General features: G+C 45.4%; 1 protein-coding gene across 1 annotated transcript in view; it reads right to left on the bottom strand.

The window, feature by feature from the left end:
• The window catches only part of LOC111217852 (tetratricopeptide repeat protein 28-like), a 115358-nt gene that overhangs the window by 40316 nt on the left and 55843 nt on the right, over nucleotides 1-19199 (bottom strand). Inside the window, exons 3-5 of the mRNA XM_022739851.1 lie at nucleotides 8126-8273; nucleotides 1151-1423; nucleotides 923-1053 (exon numbers count right to left, since the gene is read on the bottom strand). Coding sequence (XP_022595572.1) covers nucleotides 923-1053; nucleotides 1151-1423; nucleotides 8126-8273 — 552 coding nt within the window. The remainder of the gene's footprint in view (nucleotides 1-922; nucleotides 1054-1150; nucleotides 1424-8125; nucleotides 8274-19199) is intronic.

Here is a 19199-nt window from a genome sequence, read left to right as displayed (position 1 = left end):
TTGAGACATAAAGGGGCCAAAGTCTAATCTGTAACAGCATCTAATTAACTACGGTTCTCACAACTGTCCAAAGTGTTTCAGAACAAAGTTTAGCTGAGGCCCGAGGAGAAAAGAGAAACTGCCGCGGAGGAAGAGAGAGAGAGAGAGAGAGAGAGAGAGAGAGAGAGAGGAGGAGCCAATCTGAGGTTTGGTTGCTGTAGTTGTTTGGGTTGTGATGTCCAGTTATCAGACAAGTTTCATAAACAAAGAAGACCCAGGATGTAGAGTGTTCATGCTGCTGTAAAGTCTCAGCAGATTCAGTGTCTTCACTTAAAGCTCCTCCAGTGTAAAGGTCTGTGTCCATGTGTAGTGTGATTATAGATCAGCTCTAGCTTCTATATTAATACTGTGAAAGTATCAAAGCCTCAGTCCACAGAGAAATGCACACAGCCTGTATTCAGAAACTGAGCCTTAAAACCAGCCGTCAGGACTTCTGGAACTTTGTGATGTCACAACAAAGCAGTCACCAAGCCCCGCCCACCTGGACCCACCATCCAAACCTTTACAGGATTTGGTTTCTCTGAGTGTTTTTACCTGAAATCTGCTACAAGTCTAACCCAGCAAAAATCATCTTTATATTTCTTCAGTAAAAACCAAATGTAAAAAAGAGCTTTCCCTCTAAAATCGTGACTCATATCACAATCAGAATATCTGTCAAAATAATCACAATGATTTTTTATCCCCCACATCGTTCAGCCCTGGCGCACGCTGCACCGACATCAGGCTGTTCTCTCTAACTCTGTAACTTCAGAAGAAAAACACAATGAAACCAGGAGGCTGAGCAGGTGGAGGGCTTTGTACTTGAACCCAGACTGAGTGCACATCTATACACATGTATTATTTACATGAATAAGCGTGAGCACGCATCAGCATGCAGACGTACCTCTCTGTCCTTCAGCTTCATGGCCAGAACCAGCTGGTTTCTGTGGTTGGCCAGCGCCTCTCTGTAGCTGCCTTTGGAGAAGAGGGCAGAGCCGAGGTTCCCGTGGGCGCGGCATTCACCTGACTGGTCACCTGTGGAGGAGAAGAACACCGCGAGACGTTCATGCTACGGCTGCTTCATTTCTTCACCTGTCAATCCTTCACTCCGCTGCTCCCTCCCCCGCCGTACCTAAAGTCTTGGTCACCTCCAGGTCCTGCTGCATGTAGGCCATACTCTTCTCAGCGTTGCCCAGAGACCAGTAGGCGGAGCTCAGGGCCGAGAACACGGATCCACGCAGCTTCAGAGAGCACGTGCCGATCTTCAGCCCCGCCTCCAGCACCACGACGGAGGCTCCGTGGAAACCGTGTGTCAGCAGCTCCTGACCGATGACGGACACGACCACGAACGGGCTCTTGTCCAGCTTCATCTTCTGCAGCTGCTGGTAGGTCGGCTCAAGGGAGTCTGAGGAGGTGAAACACACACACACACGCACACGCACACGCACGCACACACACACGCACACACACAAACACACACACACACACACAGAGAGACATGCTTACAGGCGATGTCAGGAATGGGAATCATCAATGTTGTTATTGGGAGGCAGAACGACACAAACAGTATTCAGTGACTCAAGATGTTTCCTCAGGGAGGTTATGTTCTCACCTGCAGCTGTTTGTTCGTCAGCTGGATTATACGAGAAGCACTGAGCCGACTGGCACTGAACTTATCGGAGGGATGGATCATGGGTCAGGAAAGAACCCATTAAATTTTGGGGCAGATCCGAATCATTTACTTTGAATTAGGAATGTTTTTCTCCTCTGGTGTTTGTCGTCTGACATCGGCCTCGGTGGAGCTCTGCACTCTCTGAGTAACCTTCCAGTTAATCCTTGTTTTTGCCTCTCAGGCTACAAACACTTTCTTTGTTGGGGCTGAATAAAACTTACTGATTCAGGTAATACTTTTATTTTGTTATTAGACATCTGAATATATTGTGTTTTGAAACATGAGGGTGAAACCAGCTGCTAACTAATTAGCTTCATGTTTAACTGAGGAGGTGAAAGCAGCATCGATCTTCTCATTTCACTCTCAGCATGAAAGCAAATAAAATTTTACTAAAATGCAAAACTTTTCCTTAAAGAAGAAACATTATATTTGCATTTTGAACATTTTTAGTTGCATGTTTTATATTTATGGTCATTTATATTTTTTTGTAAATGTGTCTGTGCGTTAGGAGTAAATGTTTTGTTTACTTTACGTCGATCTTCTCTATAAATGGATCGTTGTGTTGGACGTACGATCACAAATAAATCAATGGAAATAAGGAACCAGATATTTAGTCAAACAAAAGTCAACATTACAGCTGCTGTAAAATCAGCATCAGTCTTTAATTCCACTGGAAACAGCAGCGCCACTGTATTAATGTAGATACATTTACTAAATTTATTTCCTGTTTAAATAGTTCGTCTGGACTTTGTCACAAACTCACATCCAGCTTTCGTCTGACGTGTGTAACAGTGTAGAAATGGACTCTGTGTGTGTTAATGCCTCTGTCACTCACAATAACACACACATGTCCCTTGCTAGTGGTGTGTGATTATGCAACACAAAGGATTTTGTTTAATATTCAAATAACATTCTTTTCGAGAATATTTACTGCACGGTTTTGTTGGAGGGAGTGAAATGATTTCATCACGACACATCATGAAAAAATGTTGATGAGTGAGCGTTTTTATGATTCATTTTAACAGAGGTCACAGTTAAACTCAGATCCCAGTGGAACTGCTCAGTTTGCATGTGGAGCTGCGGAGGGAAAGGACCGAGAGACACTGTTGTGAAACTCCCAGAGAAGAGCCGCGACGCGAGACTGTGAAAAGCAACTGAACGCCGCCCGGAGACATTAAACTGAGCTCGTGGACTGTGCTGCTGCGCCAGGTTTGTATCGCTGCAGTGTGTCTCACAGGCCGGGGAAACATATATTCTCACGTACTTGATTTATTTGAGCAGACAGCAAATTATCAGTGAGGAAACCGGAGAGAGACAGAGAGGCCTAAAACCACAGAAGAAGAATAAAACAGGCCCCCGCTGACTGAAACTGAAGTTTATGTCAGTGAACAAATAAAGGTCCTGACCAACAGCGGAGGTTCGTAAATATCTCAACAACTATGGGATGGACTGTTATCAAATTTTGTCCAGACATTCATGGTCCCCTGAAGAGAAATCCTGCTGACTGTAGCGATCCCCTGACTTTTCCTCTAGCGCCCCCAGCAGGTCAAAGGTCTCACACCTGTAGTGAAATCTCTCAACAGCTATTGGACAGACTGACATGAGATTTAATCTGCTGTAATCTGTGCAGCTACCTCAGGGGGAAGTGATCGTCTTCCACAGACTGAAGGACGGATCTTCTAATAGAAGGAACAACACAAGGAGAACGTTGCTCCAGTTGCAAAAAACAGCTGTGGCGTTTAAATGAAGAAGTTAACAGAACAACAGCTGCTAGAGAAGGCGACGAGGTCAGTAACACTTGTATTCACATGTCACTCATGTTGCTTTCGCCACTGTCATCGAGGCTGACGAGAGCCGATCAGAGAGCGACAGTTGGTGTCTACGTCAGACTCAAACAGCGTTTCCAAACGTCTCTGTTTTAGGGGCTGGAAAACTGTGCGGCGGTGCGGACGGGACGAGTAAACTTAGCAAAACAGATGCATTTTCAAAGTAAAGCTGAGTAGTCGTGAGGATGCAGCCTGAGATTAATGGTGAAACTAAACTTTGAGACTCTTTCTAGCATCAATATTAGAGCTATAGGAGCTATACATTGTGAAATAGCAGCTGTGTTCCCAAGCTTGTTGATGTATTGCAAGACACAGCGGTAGAAATGGCGAGGGAGGGAAAATTCAGACAAACTGCATAATATATTCTTAACGTGTCTCAACACATATTCATTTGGATTTGTCAGAACAAACGATTGAAGTTGGATTTTTCCAGTTTTCATGCCAGGCATTATTGCTTAACTCGACATAATGGAAAACAACTGCAGCCGTGATCCTGATCTAAAACCGTATAATAACTTACAATGCTGCTCCCAGGGAAACCTGTTGGTATGGAGACGGAGCATGCTGTTGTTGCACCATCGGTAAATCATTTCTGGGTGATTGGAGGGAGAATTAGTGCTAATGTGAGGTCCTGGGGGGGGCGGGGGGGAGTACAGAGCTCTGACCTCTGGATTTCACCTTCTCTGCAGCTACGTTTTCCGATTTAGGCCGAAGTGGAATCTGTGTGGAAGAGTGAGTTAAAGCCAAACACCCAAGACATGTACAAATGCGCGGCTCGTGTTTTTCGCTGTATGTTGCAACAGTCTGCTGTTTAAGCAATTTACTGACTGCTTCGTGCATGTCCGCCACTGTTATCTTCATATTGTGACTTTATTGGACATTTTGAAAAACATTCACTCTCAACAAACCAATTCACCACATTTGTTTTACTTGTACGAGAGAGGAGACCGCCACCGACCACAACCGTCTCCAACCGGGAGCTAATTTAACGACAGCATCCAAGTGCTCACACAAAACCACCAGCTCTGCTGCAGATGCTTTTGTGAATTGCTTGCAACATAAATTCATCGCTAACAAATCATAAGTAACTGATTTAAGTAATAATTACAGTCAAAACCAATCTACGAGAAAAACACTGGCACAGATACTGGAGGTTGTTTTTCATGGCGGTGAGCACCACGCTGTCTGTGTGACAGAAGGACCACGAGTCTGAAGTTAAACGGTCCCTTACTGCCTCGCCGCTCTCTGCTGTGCTACTGTAGCATCATGCTGACTTACAGCCTGTCAGGTTTTACACCGTGCACGCTCAGTGTCTCCAGGCTGGAGTCACTGAGCCGCATCTCCACATTAAAGGTCCCGTATCTTACATTTCTCCAGTGTTTGATTTGAGGTGTTTGATCCATAAGAAGATATATTTGTGGTTTTAAAGAACCAAAAACCATCTCAGTGTAGTTTTACATCTCCTCTCTCAGGCTTCTCTCTGCAGCTCTAGTAACAACAGGTCGGGGAGCCAATCAGAAGAGAGGAGGCTCTGAGCCTCTCTTCTGATTGGCTGACTGTTTTTCTGAGTGATCCAATAAAAATATAGCACATTTCAGGTAAAAACACTCAGAGAAACCAAATCCTGCAAGGTTTGGATAGTGGGTCCAGGTGGGCGGGGCTTGGTGACTGCTTTGTTGTGACATCACAAAGTTCCAGAAGTCCTGACGGCTGGTTTTAAGGCTCAGTTTCTGAATACAGGCTGTGTGCATTTCTCTGTGGACTGAGGCTTTGATACTTTCACAGTATTAATATAGAACCTGGACCTGATCTATAATCAAACTACACATGGAAACTTCACTTCACTTTATATAATACGGGACCTTGAATCAGGTCCGTTGTTCCCACACATTCAGCTGGCAGTGACGACCCTTTAGTTAAAGTGGGAGCAAATCTGAATGCAAGTTCTGTACGCTGCGATAACTGAGGAGGAAAGTGAAGGTGGAAAGACTCCAGCTGCTCTTTCACACGGGACGGCCTCCAGCTCTCCAACACACTATGGGGGATATTTTTGGGGGGGATTTGCAGCACTGAGGCTTTGGCATTTAAAGTGGAAGAAAAGTGACACAGCTGAAACTTCTGAGTTAGGGCTCATGCAAGACATATTTTAAAGTCGCTCTGTAACTTTTGAAGGAAGAAATAAGTCACTTTTACACATGAGTTGAATTAATGAGCAATAAAACGCAGCCTCGCTCAGTTCAACACACTCTGAGGTTTTTTGCTGCTGCAGCCTAACTTTAAAAAGATGTGGCTGTGTTAGTTAATCCTGTTTTTCTACGCTTGTGTCACTGTGACGCTACAACTTAGCATGTACCATTAGCTATGGCCACAGTGGCCGCTGTTTAGCAAACCAAACACACACACACACACACACACACACACAATAGCTGCCACACCTGATTTATCACAGCAGCAGAGGAAACTGTCTGAAATGTAATGTCTGGGAAAAGCGGAGCTGCAGTTCCTGTTTCACGGAGAGAGACAAAGATTTTTACCAAGAATCTGCCACACTGATGTTTCGTTGACTTGACAACAACAGAGCGTCGAACAAACCTTCCCCTCACATCCATCTTTCCTCCGGCGCGACGTTCCAGGCCCAGTATTCCCAGTTCAGCAGCACGACTCTCCTTCTCCTGTTTCTTTTGTGCAACACGTGTCAAAACAGCCCGACATCAGCTCATAATTAACTTGCACTTTATGCAAAATGAGATGAACCTGCAACCGGTCTCATTTGCACCTGGAAAGTTTTGCACGTGTCACACTGATTTGAATCACATGGCGCTCAGAGCATCAGACCTGCTTTGGTTCAGGCAGGTTACACTGTGTTACACGCTGTAGGTCGTAGCTGCTGCCACCGATACCTGATCTGAAGTACTGGTTTCTGCTGCTTAAACTCGACACTGATTCCTTTTCTCTGCTGTTTGTAAAAACGCTCAGCTCGTCTGGTCAGCCACGGCTCGTCTTCACTTCTGGATCAACACGCTCTCTCTGCCTCAAAGGGAAACGCTGCAAATACTGGGCCAGATTTTGCTCTCCAGTGTGAGAGCAGATGCAAAATTCCACGTGCACGGACATTTGCTGCAGCTTGCCAAGTGGAAGGCTATTCCCGAGACGCCCCGCTCTCATTCTGATACAGCTGAAGGGCAAAAACATAATCCCGTGCCAACTCCAGCCTGGAAACCATTCTCGATTGTATGTTCTCTCTCCCCTCATCTCCGCGCGCTGTGGAGACCTGCGCATGAAGAGCGCACCGTGAACTGTGGGGCAGACAGATCGATGACACACCAGAATCTACCTTCTAATATTTCATCGTGAACCAGCAGTAATAATCTTTAAATATCTGTACCTGCTCAGACTGCTTGGTCAGTGACGCTCTGACAGTGAACCAGAACATTTCAGCTGCTAAACGATGAGCTGAAAACCACTAAAACTAAACCATCACAAAGGTCACTACACTACTACACACTAATTCACTACCAGAGACTCCTGAACACTGTCACCTTGTCTTCACTTTGTCATTTGATTCCTATTATAAAAATATTGATTATAGGCGCTTTGACAACAACCGTAACCATAAAGGTTCCAGGTCAGATGATAAAACACTTATATGGGTCATCCTGTTTAACCTGCCAGTCTTTTCTGTTTTTAACTAATTAATTGTGATTGTTTGGTAAATTAATATATATATATAGATATATATCTCGACTGTGTCCGGGTCGTGCACTAAACAGCTCCTCCCGTCCGTGTGTTGAGGTGGGGGGGGGGGGGGGAACGGGGGAATNGAACGTGTGAATGTGGCTTGTATCGTAAAGAGCTCTGAGTGATCTATAAGTGCAGTCCATTCACCATTCAACTGAACGGGTCTCAGGTAACTTCTGGTGTGATTTGATGCCATGTTTTCCATGTGTGTGTGTGTTTTCAGACCTCATCTCCAAACCCGTGTGTATGAAGAGCCTGAGGACAGAGAGCGACCCAGACTCTCCACCTGGTTTATAGCGACCTGTCCCTGAGAACTTACGGATGATCCATGTCCAAACTCTCTGTCAGTGTGTCAGACACCAACACGACTCTTTCTACTCAGCGGTAGATGTGAGTTTTGGGTTTTAATTAAGAAATCAAGACGCTGATGACGACTGAAGTGAGATCTCCCTCACGCTCCGTCACACGCACATTATTTTCAGTTTCAGCTTCTATGCGTTTCTCTTCCTGTTTCATCTGACTTGCTTGTTTTATTCATTTTCTACATCTCCCTTTTCTTTCTGTTTCTCTCTCCTCTCATCTCCCTCCTTCTCACATCACATGTGCATTCATTTCTGTGTGAGGCCTGAATCATCAGACGAATCTTTCTACTTTTTCACACCCGAGTCCCAGAGGAGGGTTACTGAATAAAACAACAAAAGCAAAGTGGTAACTTGACAGTTTTCCTCTCACTCTCCTCCCCTTCAACTCTCAAACACAAACTTCTGGTTTGTTGCTGAGGTCGTTCATTTGTGTGACTGTCTCCGTCTGTATTAATCTGCCTCGTGTTTGCTGTGCAGGGTGTGGGGTTGTCGGACAGGTGTGTGCTCACCTCTGAGCGGCGATTTCATGGCGGCCTCCACCATGCCGACAAGCAGCTGGAGACTCTTGGGGTCCTGGGCGAGGCCGGAGGCGAACGCTGCCAGGGCGTCGGCATGTCGACCCAGGTACTGCAGCGCAACCCCCTGACGAAAGTAGGCCTGCGGGGAGAGGAAGAACGGGACATGAGCTGCTGGAGGGTTCCACATTTCCTCCGGATTCACAAGCATCTGTTACCGGTTAATAACACACTGGAGGAGGTGAAATCCACACAACTGAAAACATTAAAAGGCCATTGTACTCGAGTGTGAGTCACACCTGCAGAGCACTGATACAGCATGTGTTCACACACACACACACACACACGCACACCACACGCACAGACACGCACACACGCACGCACACGCACAGACACGCACACACGCAGGCACAGTGCACACTTCATTAGGACCCCTCGTGCATGTCACAGCAAGATTACAGACAATGAATCATGACATCAAATTCATGAAGAGGATTGAGCAGAAGACACACACACACACATGCGCACACACACACACGCACACACACGCGCACACACACTGCCGACCAGACTGTAACCTAATTGTCTTGTCTCTCTCTCTCTTCCCCTTCATTTCTCCCCTTTTTCTCTCTCATTCATCATCCCCCCCCCCCCTCCCCGTTAAGAATAATCTGTCGTGACAGTGAATGGATGAAGACAAAGAGGAGAGGAATTAGATTACATGGCAGCTCCTGTCCCGCCTGCCACTTTGTGCACCCACACCGTCTTTGTCCTGCCCTCGTCCTCAGACAGCTTCATTGAAAACGGCGGGAGCGGCGGGGTCACGGCTAATCTAATGCATTAAGCCTGTAGTCGCCGGCGTGTTGGTTGTTGGTGCAGAATGTGGACGGGGCGCGGTGTCACTTCACTGTTGATTAACACAAAGTGGGATAAATGGTCTGTAATTACAGCTGGAGCCAGAACCCTTAAAACACACGTCACAAAAAAAGAAAGAAGAAGCCTGGAATCAGTCAACGCTATGATGATAATATAACATATAATAATCTTTATTTACGGAGCAATTTCACAACCCAAGAGTGCAAAGGGCTTCAAGCAAGGCTGCACATTAAAATCAGCTAATTATAAAATGGATCTAACGAAGTGGCTCATATGATAAAAAGCACAGGGAGGATTTCAGTAACGTAAACAGGATCAACTCTGAAACTCTGCACACGCTCCGTCCCCTCTGGTTTCAAACTACTTCTCATCAACACAGCAGAGAGCGAGGCCACAAAGAGCCTCAACAACAATCAATAAGATCTTCAAATCTGTTTCTACAAACACTGAGAGGCAAGACAGTGAATCAATGCAGAAAATATCAGGTTCAGGCGAGTTAAAAGAAAATATGTTGAGTAAAGAAGGTGTAAAATCGTCTCTGTGAGAAGGAAACAAGCATATGGTGAAATCCGTCTTGTGATGTTCATTCATTCATTCATTCATTCATTCATTAGCCACACTGCTTATCCTTTAGCGTCAAAGGGGGGGGGGGTCATTTCGGGCTTTGGAAAACTGGATTTATCACAAATTTTGACACTTTACGGGCTGAAATATGCGACGGCGATTCTGTTTTAGCTCTGGAGGCTGATGCCAAGTGTCCATGCTGAGGAGAGAGAGACAGCAGCCTGCCCTCTGACCCCCATCCAGACTGGAGGGGAGAGCAGCAGGCCTGGACTGGGACGAGGAGCTGGGCTGGTAGCTGGGGCGACATATGGACGCCCCACCTGTCCGCCTACCTCTACTTAGCACGGCCGCTCAAATCTGTCACCGTCACACTGATTTGGCTGCTGCAGCGTTTCTCATTTCAGCGCGCGTGTCCCGTTCTCCACAACAATCTGCTCTTACCTTGATTGGAGGATAATTTCAGTCTGATGAGGACGATGATACCAGAGCAGGAAGAGTTATAATCATAGAACAGCAGCTATTATCGCTGCACGACCGTGTGTGTGTGTGTGTGTGTGTGAACGTACAGCACAATAGGTGAGGCTGAGTCCTGTGTGTGTGTGTAGATGTGTGCAGGTAAGTGTGTGTGTGTGTGTGTGTGTCAGGGCTGTAAACATGCCAGAGCCAGACAGAAAGTGACAGCAGGAAGAGTCTGCCTCCACCACCACCTCCAGCCTCCCACTCACACACATCCTGCCTATTAGCTCAGTCTGGCTACGCTGCCCTGCTAAGCACATACAGGAGGTACGGTCCAGACACACACACACACACACACACACACACACACACACAGACACACACACACAGACAGACACACACACACACACACACACACACACACACACACACACACACACTCTCTCTGTCTCTTGTTTTCCTTCCTCTGTGTGACTCTCAGCGGCGTTCTGGAGCATCTCAGAGAGAATCTTCTCAGATTAGAGCGTCTCCTCGCCGACCGCCGGGTGTCGCGTCTGGCTCGTCTGGTTTGCAGGTATTTTAACTGCGATTCCCAGGCGAGCTCTCGTCAACGTTACCTGACAGGTGTGTGTCAGGTAACGTGAAGCGATCAATAAAAGGGCCCAGACTAATCCTGCCTGTGTGTGTGTGCGAGTGTGTTTGTACCTACAGTATTTGTGTGTATTTATTCTCTCTAACAACACGAGTAGGAGCCCTGGGAGTTCTGGGGACTCGGCCTGTGGAGAAATGAAGCCACTGTAATTTATATTTTTATATAAATATATATATTTATATTTTCATAACAGCGATTTGTGAGTTGACAATGTGTAAACGATGTGACGGTGGAAAAGGCATCACTCATCGTGATGAACCTGCAGAGGATCATCAACTGAATCTGCAGCTTCTGCTTCATTCTCAGCCGAGCGTTGTTTACAGCCGCAGCAGGCAGATGTTTTCAGACAAACAGCTGTAAAAAAACAAAAAAAAAACACTGTCCACTAGGACGAACTAGAGTCGCCGCCTCGTGGTTGTACGCCGCCGCCAACCGGCCGAGTTACAGGAACCATGGTCGCAATCTCCTTCCTGTGTCACAGCGCTGAATAATCATGAACATTATGATGTCACAGTGAAGTTTGACCTTTGAAATAAAATGTCATCACTTTATCCTTACCGAGTTCAACTGTGTCATAATTAGCATATATGTTTTGTGAGGTCATTGTGACCTTGAACTTTGACCTTTGTGCCAAATTTGAAGAAGTTCCCTCAAAGCGTCACTGACATATCACGTCATCTGGGAGCCATGAATGTCCACACAGAGTATTTCTCAGGTGTGGAAGTGAGAGGTGAAGTCAGAGGACGACCAAGACATTAGGATTCATCCTCTGAGGAACATGAATGTCCGACGTTTGAGAGAGAGACATACTGGCAAACAGAGAGAGAGAGAGAGAGAGAGAGAGAGAGAGACAGAGAGAGAGAGGTGTATACGTTGGTGTGTCAGAGCAAAGGATGCACACCGGATGAACAGATGCTTCAATTACTGCTCGTAACTCACATTAATCGAGAACAGATGGCAACACAAGTGGCGGGAGTGAGAGAGAGAGAGAGAGAGAGAGAGAGCGAGAGAGAGAGAGAGAGAGAGAGAGAGCGAGAGAGAGAGAGAGAGAGAGAGAGAGCGAGAGAGAGAGAGAGAGAGAGAGAGAGCGAGAGAGAGAGAGAGAGAGAGAGAGAGAGAGAGGGTGAGAGAGAGAGAGAGAGGGTGAGTGAGAGAGCATCACACAAACCAGACGTGATGGAGATTGATGTCTTAGCAAATCAGAGAATCTGCCTCAAAACGCACGGATGAAACCTTCACTCCCGTTTCACCCGGAGACAAAGTGGATTGAACCTCATTATTATTTCAGCGGGTTGATTGCGGCGGCGACGCCGTCTTCGCGCGGTTTAGAGGACGTGGAAGACGGAGACGTGGCCTCTGTGGAGGAGGAGGGAGGCCGAGAGGAGGGAGGCCGAGAGGAGGGAGGGGAGCTCCCTGACACACCTGGCAGACTGGAGCCAGCAAACACAGCACACAATAAACAGCGAACCGTCTCCAGAATCATAATAATCAACAAATGAACATCAGTGTGTTCAGAGCGAAGCGTCACACATTTCTTCCTTTAGGAGCCAGATCTGGTTGGAATCGTTCACGACTAATTCGCAGGGATCGTCCAATTCATTATATCCGGGGTCTTATTTTAGTCTTGGCCGTCGTTTCTGTCGGTTTTAGCAACTTACTGATTTAATTGGTGTACGATCTGGGAAAATCACAACACTGCTTAAAAAAAAAGAAGAAGAAGACAAGGCGAGGGCAAGAAACACAATTAGGCAAGTTACACACAAGTCAAAAGTTTAGCCCGATCATAATTACTCTGGTGCACAGACTGAGATGTAGCTCGTTCAGATGTGTTTAAAAGAGTCAGACAGAGACGTCAGTGTGCTCACACATCACAGTCTATTGTGGTCTATTATTAAGCTCCATGTTGTGGCTGTTTCAACAATGTCTNTCTGTGTTTAAAAGAGTCGGACAGAGACGTCAGTGTGCTCACACATCACAGTCACAGTGCTTCGTTCATTTGTCCAATCATAACTGGTCTATTATTAAGCTCCATGTTGTGGCTGTTTCAACAATGTCTGAGTTACATCTCAGTCTCAAGTAAAAAGCTTAGTTTGCAGACGTCTTTACCTGTTGGAAATAAGAGAAATATATCCACCTGAGATCAGACAGGAGTCATCTTCAGTGTCGATAAAACATATCTTAAAACAATCTTTTATTGGAAAGCTTTTATGAATGTTTGGTGTGTTGTTGTGTTTTATTCTCCCATGATACAGACAATCAGTATTTTCATGTAACTTAACGTCTGTTTTATGATGTGTTTGTTTTTCTAATTCCCCCTTTTTTCTTTCTGTGAAGCACTTTGTAACTTTGTTGAGAAAAGCACAATATAAATAAAGTTTATTATTATATATTATATAATTCTAGCACTTAAAACCAGAATAATAGCAAATATAAACAGTCCACCTCTAATAAACTGTTCAACATACACATAAAGTCAATAATAAAATGAATTATTTACACTCCAGCCAACATTAGCTAAACATTGTTAACTTTATCATTATTCTTTTCTATTGTAAAGAGTTTGAATACTGGGACAGTAAAGCACAAATTTAACTTCTGTGTTTTGTTTGTTTTTCTTCTATAATAACATGTAAACAGGTTAATGTATGAATGAGTAAGATTTACATAACTGTAATATAATACCAGATCTAACTACATCTACTCTGTGAGAACAACACTGTTTGTTTATTTCCATGTTTTCTACACGCATCATTAATTAGCACTTCCAGCCTGGGACCTGTTAGCTTTAGCATCAGCCTATTAGCATATAAACAAACATTTTTTTTTTTTTATAAAGGTCAGTTTCCAAAACTACAAAGAAAAACTGTAAAGAACTGGACTTTTCCTTTAAAGATCTACCAGCGGAGGGACGATCGCCCGCGTTGAACGTCGGGGGTCGGAGAGGCTGCTGAGAAACGGAGGGTTCATTCTGCCAAGTCGATGCCCCACTTATCCCACAGTTGGTGATATAACGACACGCTGTGTGAGCGGTGAGCTGTTTGCTGTAAACCTGGGAGGGTGAGATCATTATTTAAGAGCCCGAGAGGGTCTGAGGGAGTCATTAAAAACAGCAATCTGTATTGTGAGGATGCCTCTTTGTAGAATTTAACGCGCTTTATTATCAGCGTAAAGTATGATCAAACCCAGTGAATCTAAACCAGCAGACCCTCTACAGCAGCGCGCACACTTACTCACAGTCTGGGAATTAACGGCCCCCCCACCCCCTCATCTCGCGGGGCAACATGATTCAAACAGGTTCTTCTAATAGACCCGTCAGCCTGTAAAGCACTGTGGCGCAGACATAATGCTGCTGAGCAAGCATCCTCACAGAAAACTGGAAACACATCATCCAACACAAATCAGAACCAAACAGGCGCTCAAAAAACCTCATTTGAACCTGTCGAACTGAGTCGATACGCAGGAGGAAACGGCGAAGCCTGGGTGATAAAGACCGGGAGGCAACTGATTCAGCGCGACCACGTGTGCAGAGAGGCACTGGGCGGCGGACGACACACTTTAATACGCTTCACTCGAGCGAAAATACCAACAGAAGAACGAAAAAATGCTCCATTACAAGTAAAAGTTGTGCATTATCAGAAAACTGTACTTAAAGTATCGAGAGTAAAAGTTCTCGTTATACAGGAAAACATCCCCTGTGACCGAGTACTTGTATATCTGACATCATCAGATCGTTAACACTGATGCATCAAAGCTCCAGCAGCATTTTACTGTTGTAGCTGCTCCAGGTGGAGCTGCTTTAACTGCTCTATATACAGTTTGGTAGTTTGGTCCAGTGGTTCCCAACCTAGAGGTCGGGCCCCTGCAAAGGGTCACGAGGTGAAGCTGAGGGGTCGAGAGATGATTAATGACAGAGGAAAAAAGTAAATAATGTGTTTTCTAGTAGCCATTTTTAAAAAAAAAATATGATCCTGTTCATCAGTTTGAGGAGAGGTCTTTGTATTTTTGCTGTTTGTTTACATTAAGTCATGTGTATCTCACCTGAACCTCTCAAACCGCTGGACCCCACAAGTAAAGTAGAACAAGGCCACACACACACACACACACACCAACTGTTCCCCGGTTAATCTGCATGAATATTTATCATTGTTGCACTGGGACACTAGCTAAGATGCAATAATTGAGTTGGAGTGGCCATAACCAGTGTTTCCAGTGGGACCAATAAAGATGTTACACGACCAGCTGTGGGCTCTCTCTCACACAGACGTGCAGAGCCGGGGCTAATAGCTTCACAAGTCTGTGTATCGCGGTGTGTGTTTAACTCGGACGACTGGAGACACTGCGGAGGCCGAGGTGCGTTCAAGGCCTCGAGTTTCACTAAAAAAGGAATTTCGCTCGACATGAAAGCGCCGTTCATCAAGGACAGAGATGAGGGTGCGTCTCTTCTGCCTGTGCTTTCCTGGGTCTGTATTGATGTCAGTGCATCTAAAGTGTGTGTACCATATGCAGGGTCATCCCTGAGCCCTCCCCCCCCTCTCCCCCCAAGCCATCGTATGTTGAGGGACCACAGGATTTATCTGGAGCCAACAGATCAGGCGTTGCCGTCTGTCTGCGGTAACCAGACCACAGCAGCGCCGCAGCGTAAAGCTGAGCTCCGCCTGCATTAGTTGAACAACACGGGCCATTAACTGTATTCAGCGTTCACCGGACACAACGGGGCGGGGCGGCAGCGCTTTACAGTGATGTTACGAGTGTTAGCACTTGCTGGTGTGTTTCACTAATCACATGAAACAGTTGTCAGGGTGTAATTCTAACAAAGCTTTACACCCTCTGCTCCCTCTCGATCTAAAAATAACAGATCATTGATTTTTTTAGTACTGTTTTGATTCCCTGATGAAATACATTGAAATACACTCCAGTCCAGCAGATAAGTTCCAGTAAAACAGCAACTTTGTCATTTTTACACGTGTTTTTGTACAGATTTAACTTCTTAATGAGCTTTATAGGTGCTGATAGACAGAGTCAGGCTGGCTATTTATCCCCACTTCTAGCCCCTTTTAGCTGTTTTGGTTTTATGACCTGCACACGTTACACCAAACTGAGCAGGTATGAGCAGGTTTTGAAAACGTGTGTAAACCTGCTAAAAAAGGTGTTTGACTCATTTTACAAACCTTGCAGAGTTTGCCTGAGAGGACACACACGACAGCAAGGGAGCAATGTCATCACATGTAGTTACAGAGCGTGCGCACACACACACACACACACACACACACACACACAGGGGAGAGAGAGTGAGCTGTACAGACTCTCATCCCCAGGTCGGTGCTCCTGTCAGTGTCTGAGTTTCCCGGTGAGACGCTTCGGTTGCTGATTGTGTTTTTCTTAAAAGTTATTCCAGTTCTGCCGCTTCACTCTTTCATCCCTGAGCGCAGAGTAGCTGCGGTGCTTCTGGTTTAACAGCACCGTGCTGCTGGACAGTGTTTGTGCTCTGAGATGATAAATACCAGCGTCTACTACAGATTCATTCGACCCGGGAGTGAACGCAGATCGTGCCCTTTTCCACTGCCAACAAAAGCCAGATGTTAGCGAGTCTTCGCTGGGGTTTTACTGTATGATTCAGTCAACAAGGTTTCCAGACACAAACAAAGTGATGCTGGGAAAAATATCTGTCTGTTTAGCTCCGACAGAAGCAGATCCTTTTTTCTGGAGTTGGTGGAGACTAAATAAGAGCTTGAAGGAGAGTGACGTTGACAGTTACTGTGCAGCTGGATACACAATAATGTTGCTGTGTCTTCTCTGTGGATGCTATTTAACGAATGAGCGTGACTTACTTTAGAAAAGAAACTCACTGTGGGGTCATTCTCTATTTCGGTCAAGCACACAGGATGAAAATACACAACGTGTCGGTGTTTGAGTGTAAGTCAGAAGTGTGAGAGAGGTTTTCAGTCTCCCTTTGAAATGTGATGTGTGGAGGTCGATGTAAAGGGCCAGCTGACGCATCTTTCTTTCTTTATCTCCTCTTAAAGAACTCAGACCTTCACTTCACCGCAGCTGTTCAAACACACCGTCCTCCGCTTCCAGCCTTGGCTCTCCATCGGCTTGTAGTCAACGCGATTTCCATCTTGAAAATACAAACACACCGCGAGTGTTGTTTTGCTCCAAGCGCATTTTATCACGCCGCAAGTCTGTGTGGATAACCTGAGCGGGACGTCGATGCAGACATTTAACCTTGGCGTACACACTGAATTACTCCAAACCGAGAGCCCTAAATTAAAGAAAGCATTTTCTCTGTCGCACACACACACACACACACACACAAGTAGACCTACTTAACCTCTACACACAGGGTTTATTCCCCAGCTGACCAAAAGCAATTCCCTTTTCTTCTCTCTCTGCTCTACTTTATCTGTAGACCCAGATCCTGAGTCATTCCCTCGACCCTTTCATGTATGTGAATACACTTATCTTCGGCCATCTTTGGGACCATCTACTTCTCTCTATACTACACACACACACACACACACACACACACACAAACACACTCACACATAAACACACTCGCACTGCGGCACATAGGAGAAAAATATGCATAAAGGGGACGCGGGGAGAAGAGGAGGACAAGTGGCCTTCTGATCCTGTTAACTGCAGTACAGCAGAGGGGTCTGCTTCTCTCACACTGGGTAATTAGGCTGTCACTCAACCAGCTGCTGCTGTGTGTGTGTGTGTGTGTGTGTGTGTGTGTGTGCGTGCATGTGCTTGTGATCGTTTGATTGCCTATGTGACCTCTGACCACAAGGGAGTAAGAGTACCTGCTGGGAAAAGAGATGGGGGGGGGAGTCACAATGTGTACAGAGCAAAACTGTAAGACTGATAGACCGGTTCACAGTGGAGACAGAGGAGAAAAATTAGAGGAATATAGGTTGATATAAATTAAGTCTGCGACTACAAATCAAACACTTCAAACCCCGTTTCAAAAGATATTCAGTGTACGATGATCGAAAATAAAGAAAAGCAGGAAATCTTCATATTTCAGAGGCTGAAGCCGGAATATTTTTGATTAAAATATTTACTGAAATAATTAATCTACAGACTATTTTGCAGCTGTAATATAAAATGACACCCTGTGCTTATTAGCAATACACACTCGGGTTATTATTGAGCTCCCAATCCCGGTTCATGCCTCATTTTTATGTGATGACATTTCTGTCATGGTTGTATTAGCGGGGAGATTCACCGCTTCAAAATAGTGCACATAATTTTTCCCTCCAAGGTGCATCAACAAATAAAGTAAAAGAAAAAAGCTTTTAAAAACAATAAGAAAGTGTCAGAAATACACAAACACAGTGATGGTGAGGAGGAAACAAATGTTCTCTCCCTGTTCGCCTTTACAAGAAAAACGATATGAATTCCTTCTTCAACTCATGCTGCGAAGTTGACGTGTTGAACTTCATGTGTTGTGGTGTTTGGTGTCCACCTGCTGAATGTAAGTTTAATATTTCCTCTCTTTTAGCTCTGTTTTTGGTCTCCTCCGGCTCCTGAGGGAAACTTCTGGCTATTCAGCTGCTAAATGTGTCGCTCTGTTCGCCGGTTGGTTGGTAACGTTGTCTGTTCGAAACTGTCTGGCTGCTCAAAACAATGAGCTGCAGGCGGTAAAAAGCTGCAGTCAGGTGATAATTCTGTACGTTCATCACTTTAGGAGAGCTCCTTCACACTCCACATACTTATTTGATCCATTATAAACATCAAAATTTCAATTATGAATCTCTTAAGTGTTTAACACCTGTTAGTTTTTAACTTAATTTAGTGTCTTCTTAAATCTAGTGTCCCCTGCAGCGGCATTTTAGCTATTCAAAATAAACTAGTGTGTCCTCTAACAGTCTGAAAGAAGACGGGTTTGTGATAAACATGTTTTTCATTTAAAAACAAAGGTGTATCTAAAAGGGAGAAAATCATTATCTCAAATCTGAGCGGATAAAATCCTGATTCTGACGATAATCACGCAGCCCTGGTGCTTCGTTTGTTTTTATCCCCTGTACTTTTACACCTCGGCTTCCTTCTCCTCCTTTACTGTTAAACCTCTAACGCCGAAGCAGCGAGCAGGGTCAACACCCCCTCCATCTCCCTCTCGGCGGTGCGCCGTCTTAATTAGAGCCAAATCATCCAGGGAGAGACGAGGAGAGAGGTGGAGGACGGGAGGGAAGAGAGACGGCGGAGCAAACTGAGACCAGTGATTACACAGGGGAAGGCGCCGCGCATGCAGTTCCCACTCACAGTGAATCAGGGCAAGGAGAGAGCACACTCCAATGATTCCCTACAAAAGCTAATTAGACCCTCTCTCTGTTTCAAATCCGGCCCGATCGGGCTCACAGGTTGTGATAACCCATAGAGAAGCAGCGGCCACGCACGCAGCATTTAGTCATTAATCTATCGTGCGTTTGGTCTTTCAACGTCCCTGTTACCTGGGAGCACGTTCCTGTTTCCAGCAGCTTCGCTCGCCCTGATACAGATAAACAGATTTTATTT

The sequence above is a fragment of the Seriola dumerili genome, unplaced genomic scaffold (assembly GCF_002260705.1).
Source record: "Seriola dumerili isolate Sdu_G_001 unplaced genomic scaffold, Sdu_1.0 BDQW01000047.1, whole genome shotgun sequence".
NCBI lineage: Eukaryota > Metazoa > Chordata > Actinopteri > Carangiformes > Carangidae > Seriola > Seriola dumerili.
The sequence above is the reverse complement of the archived record's forward strand: the minus strand, read 5'-3'. Positions and strand labels throughout refer to the sequence as shown.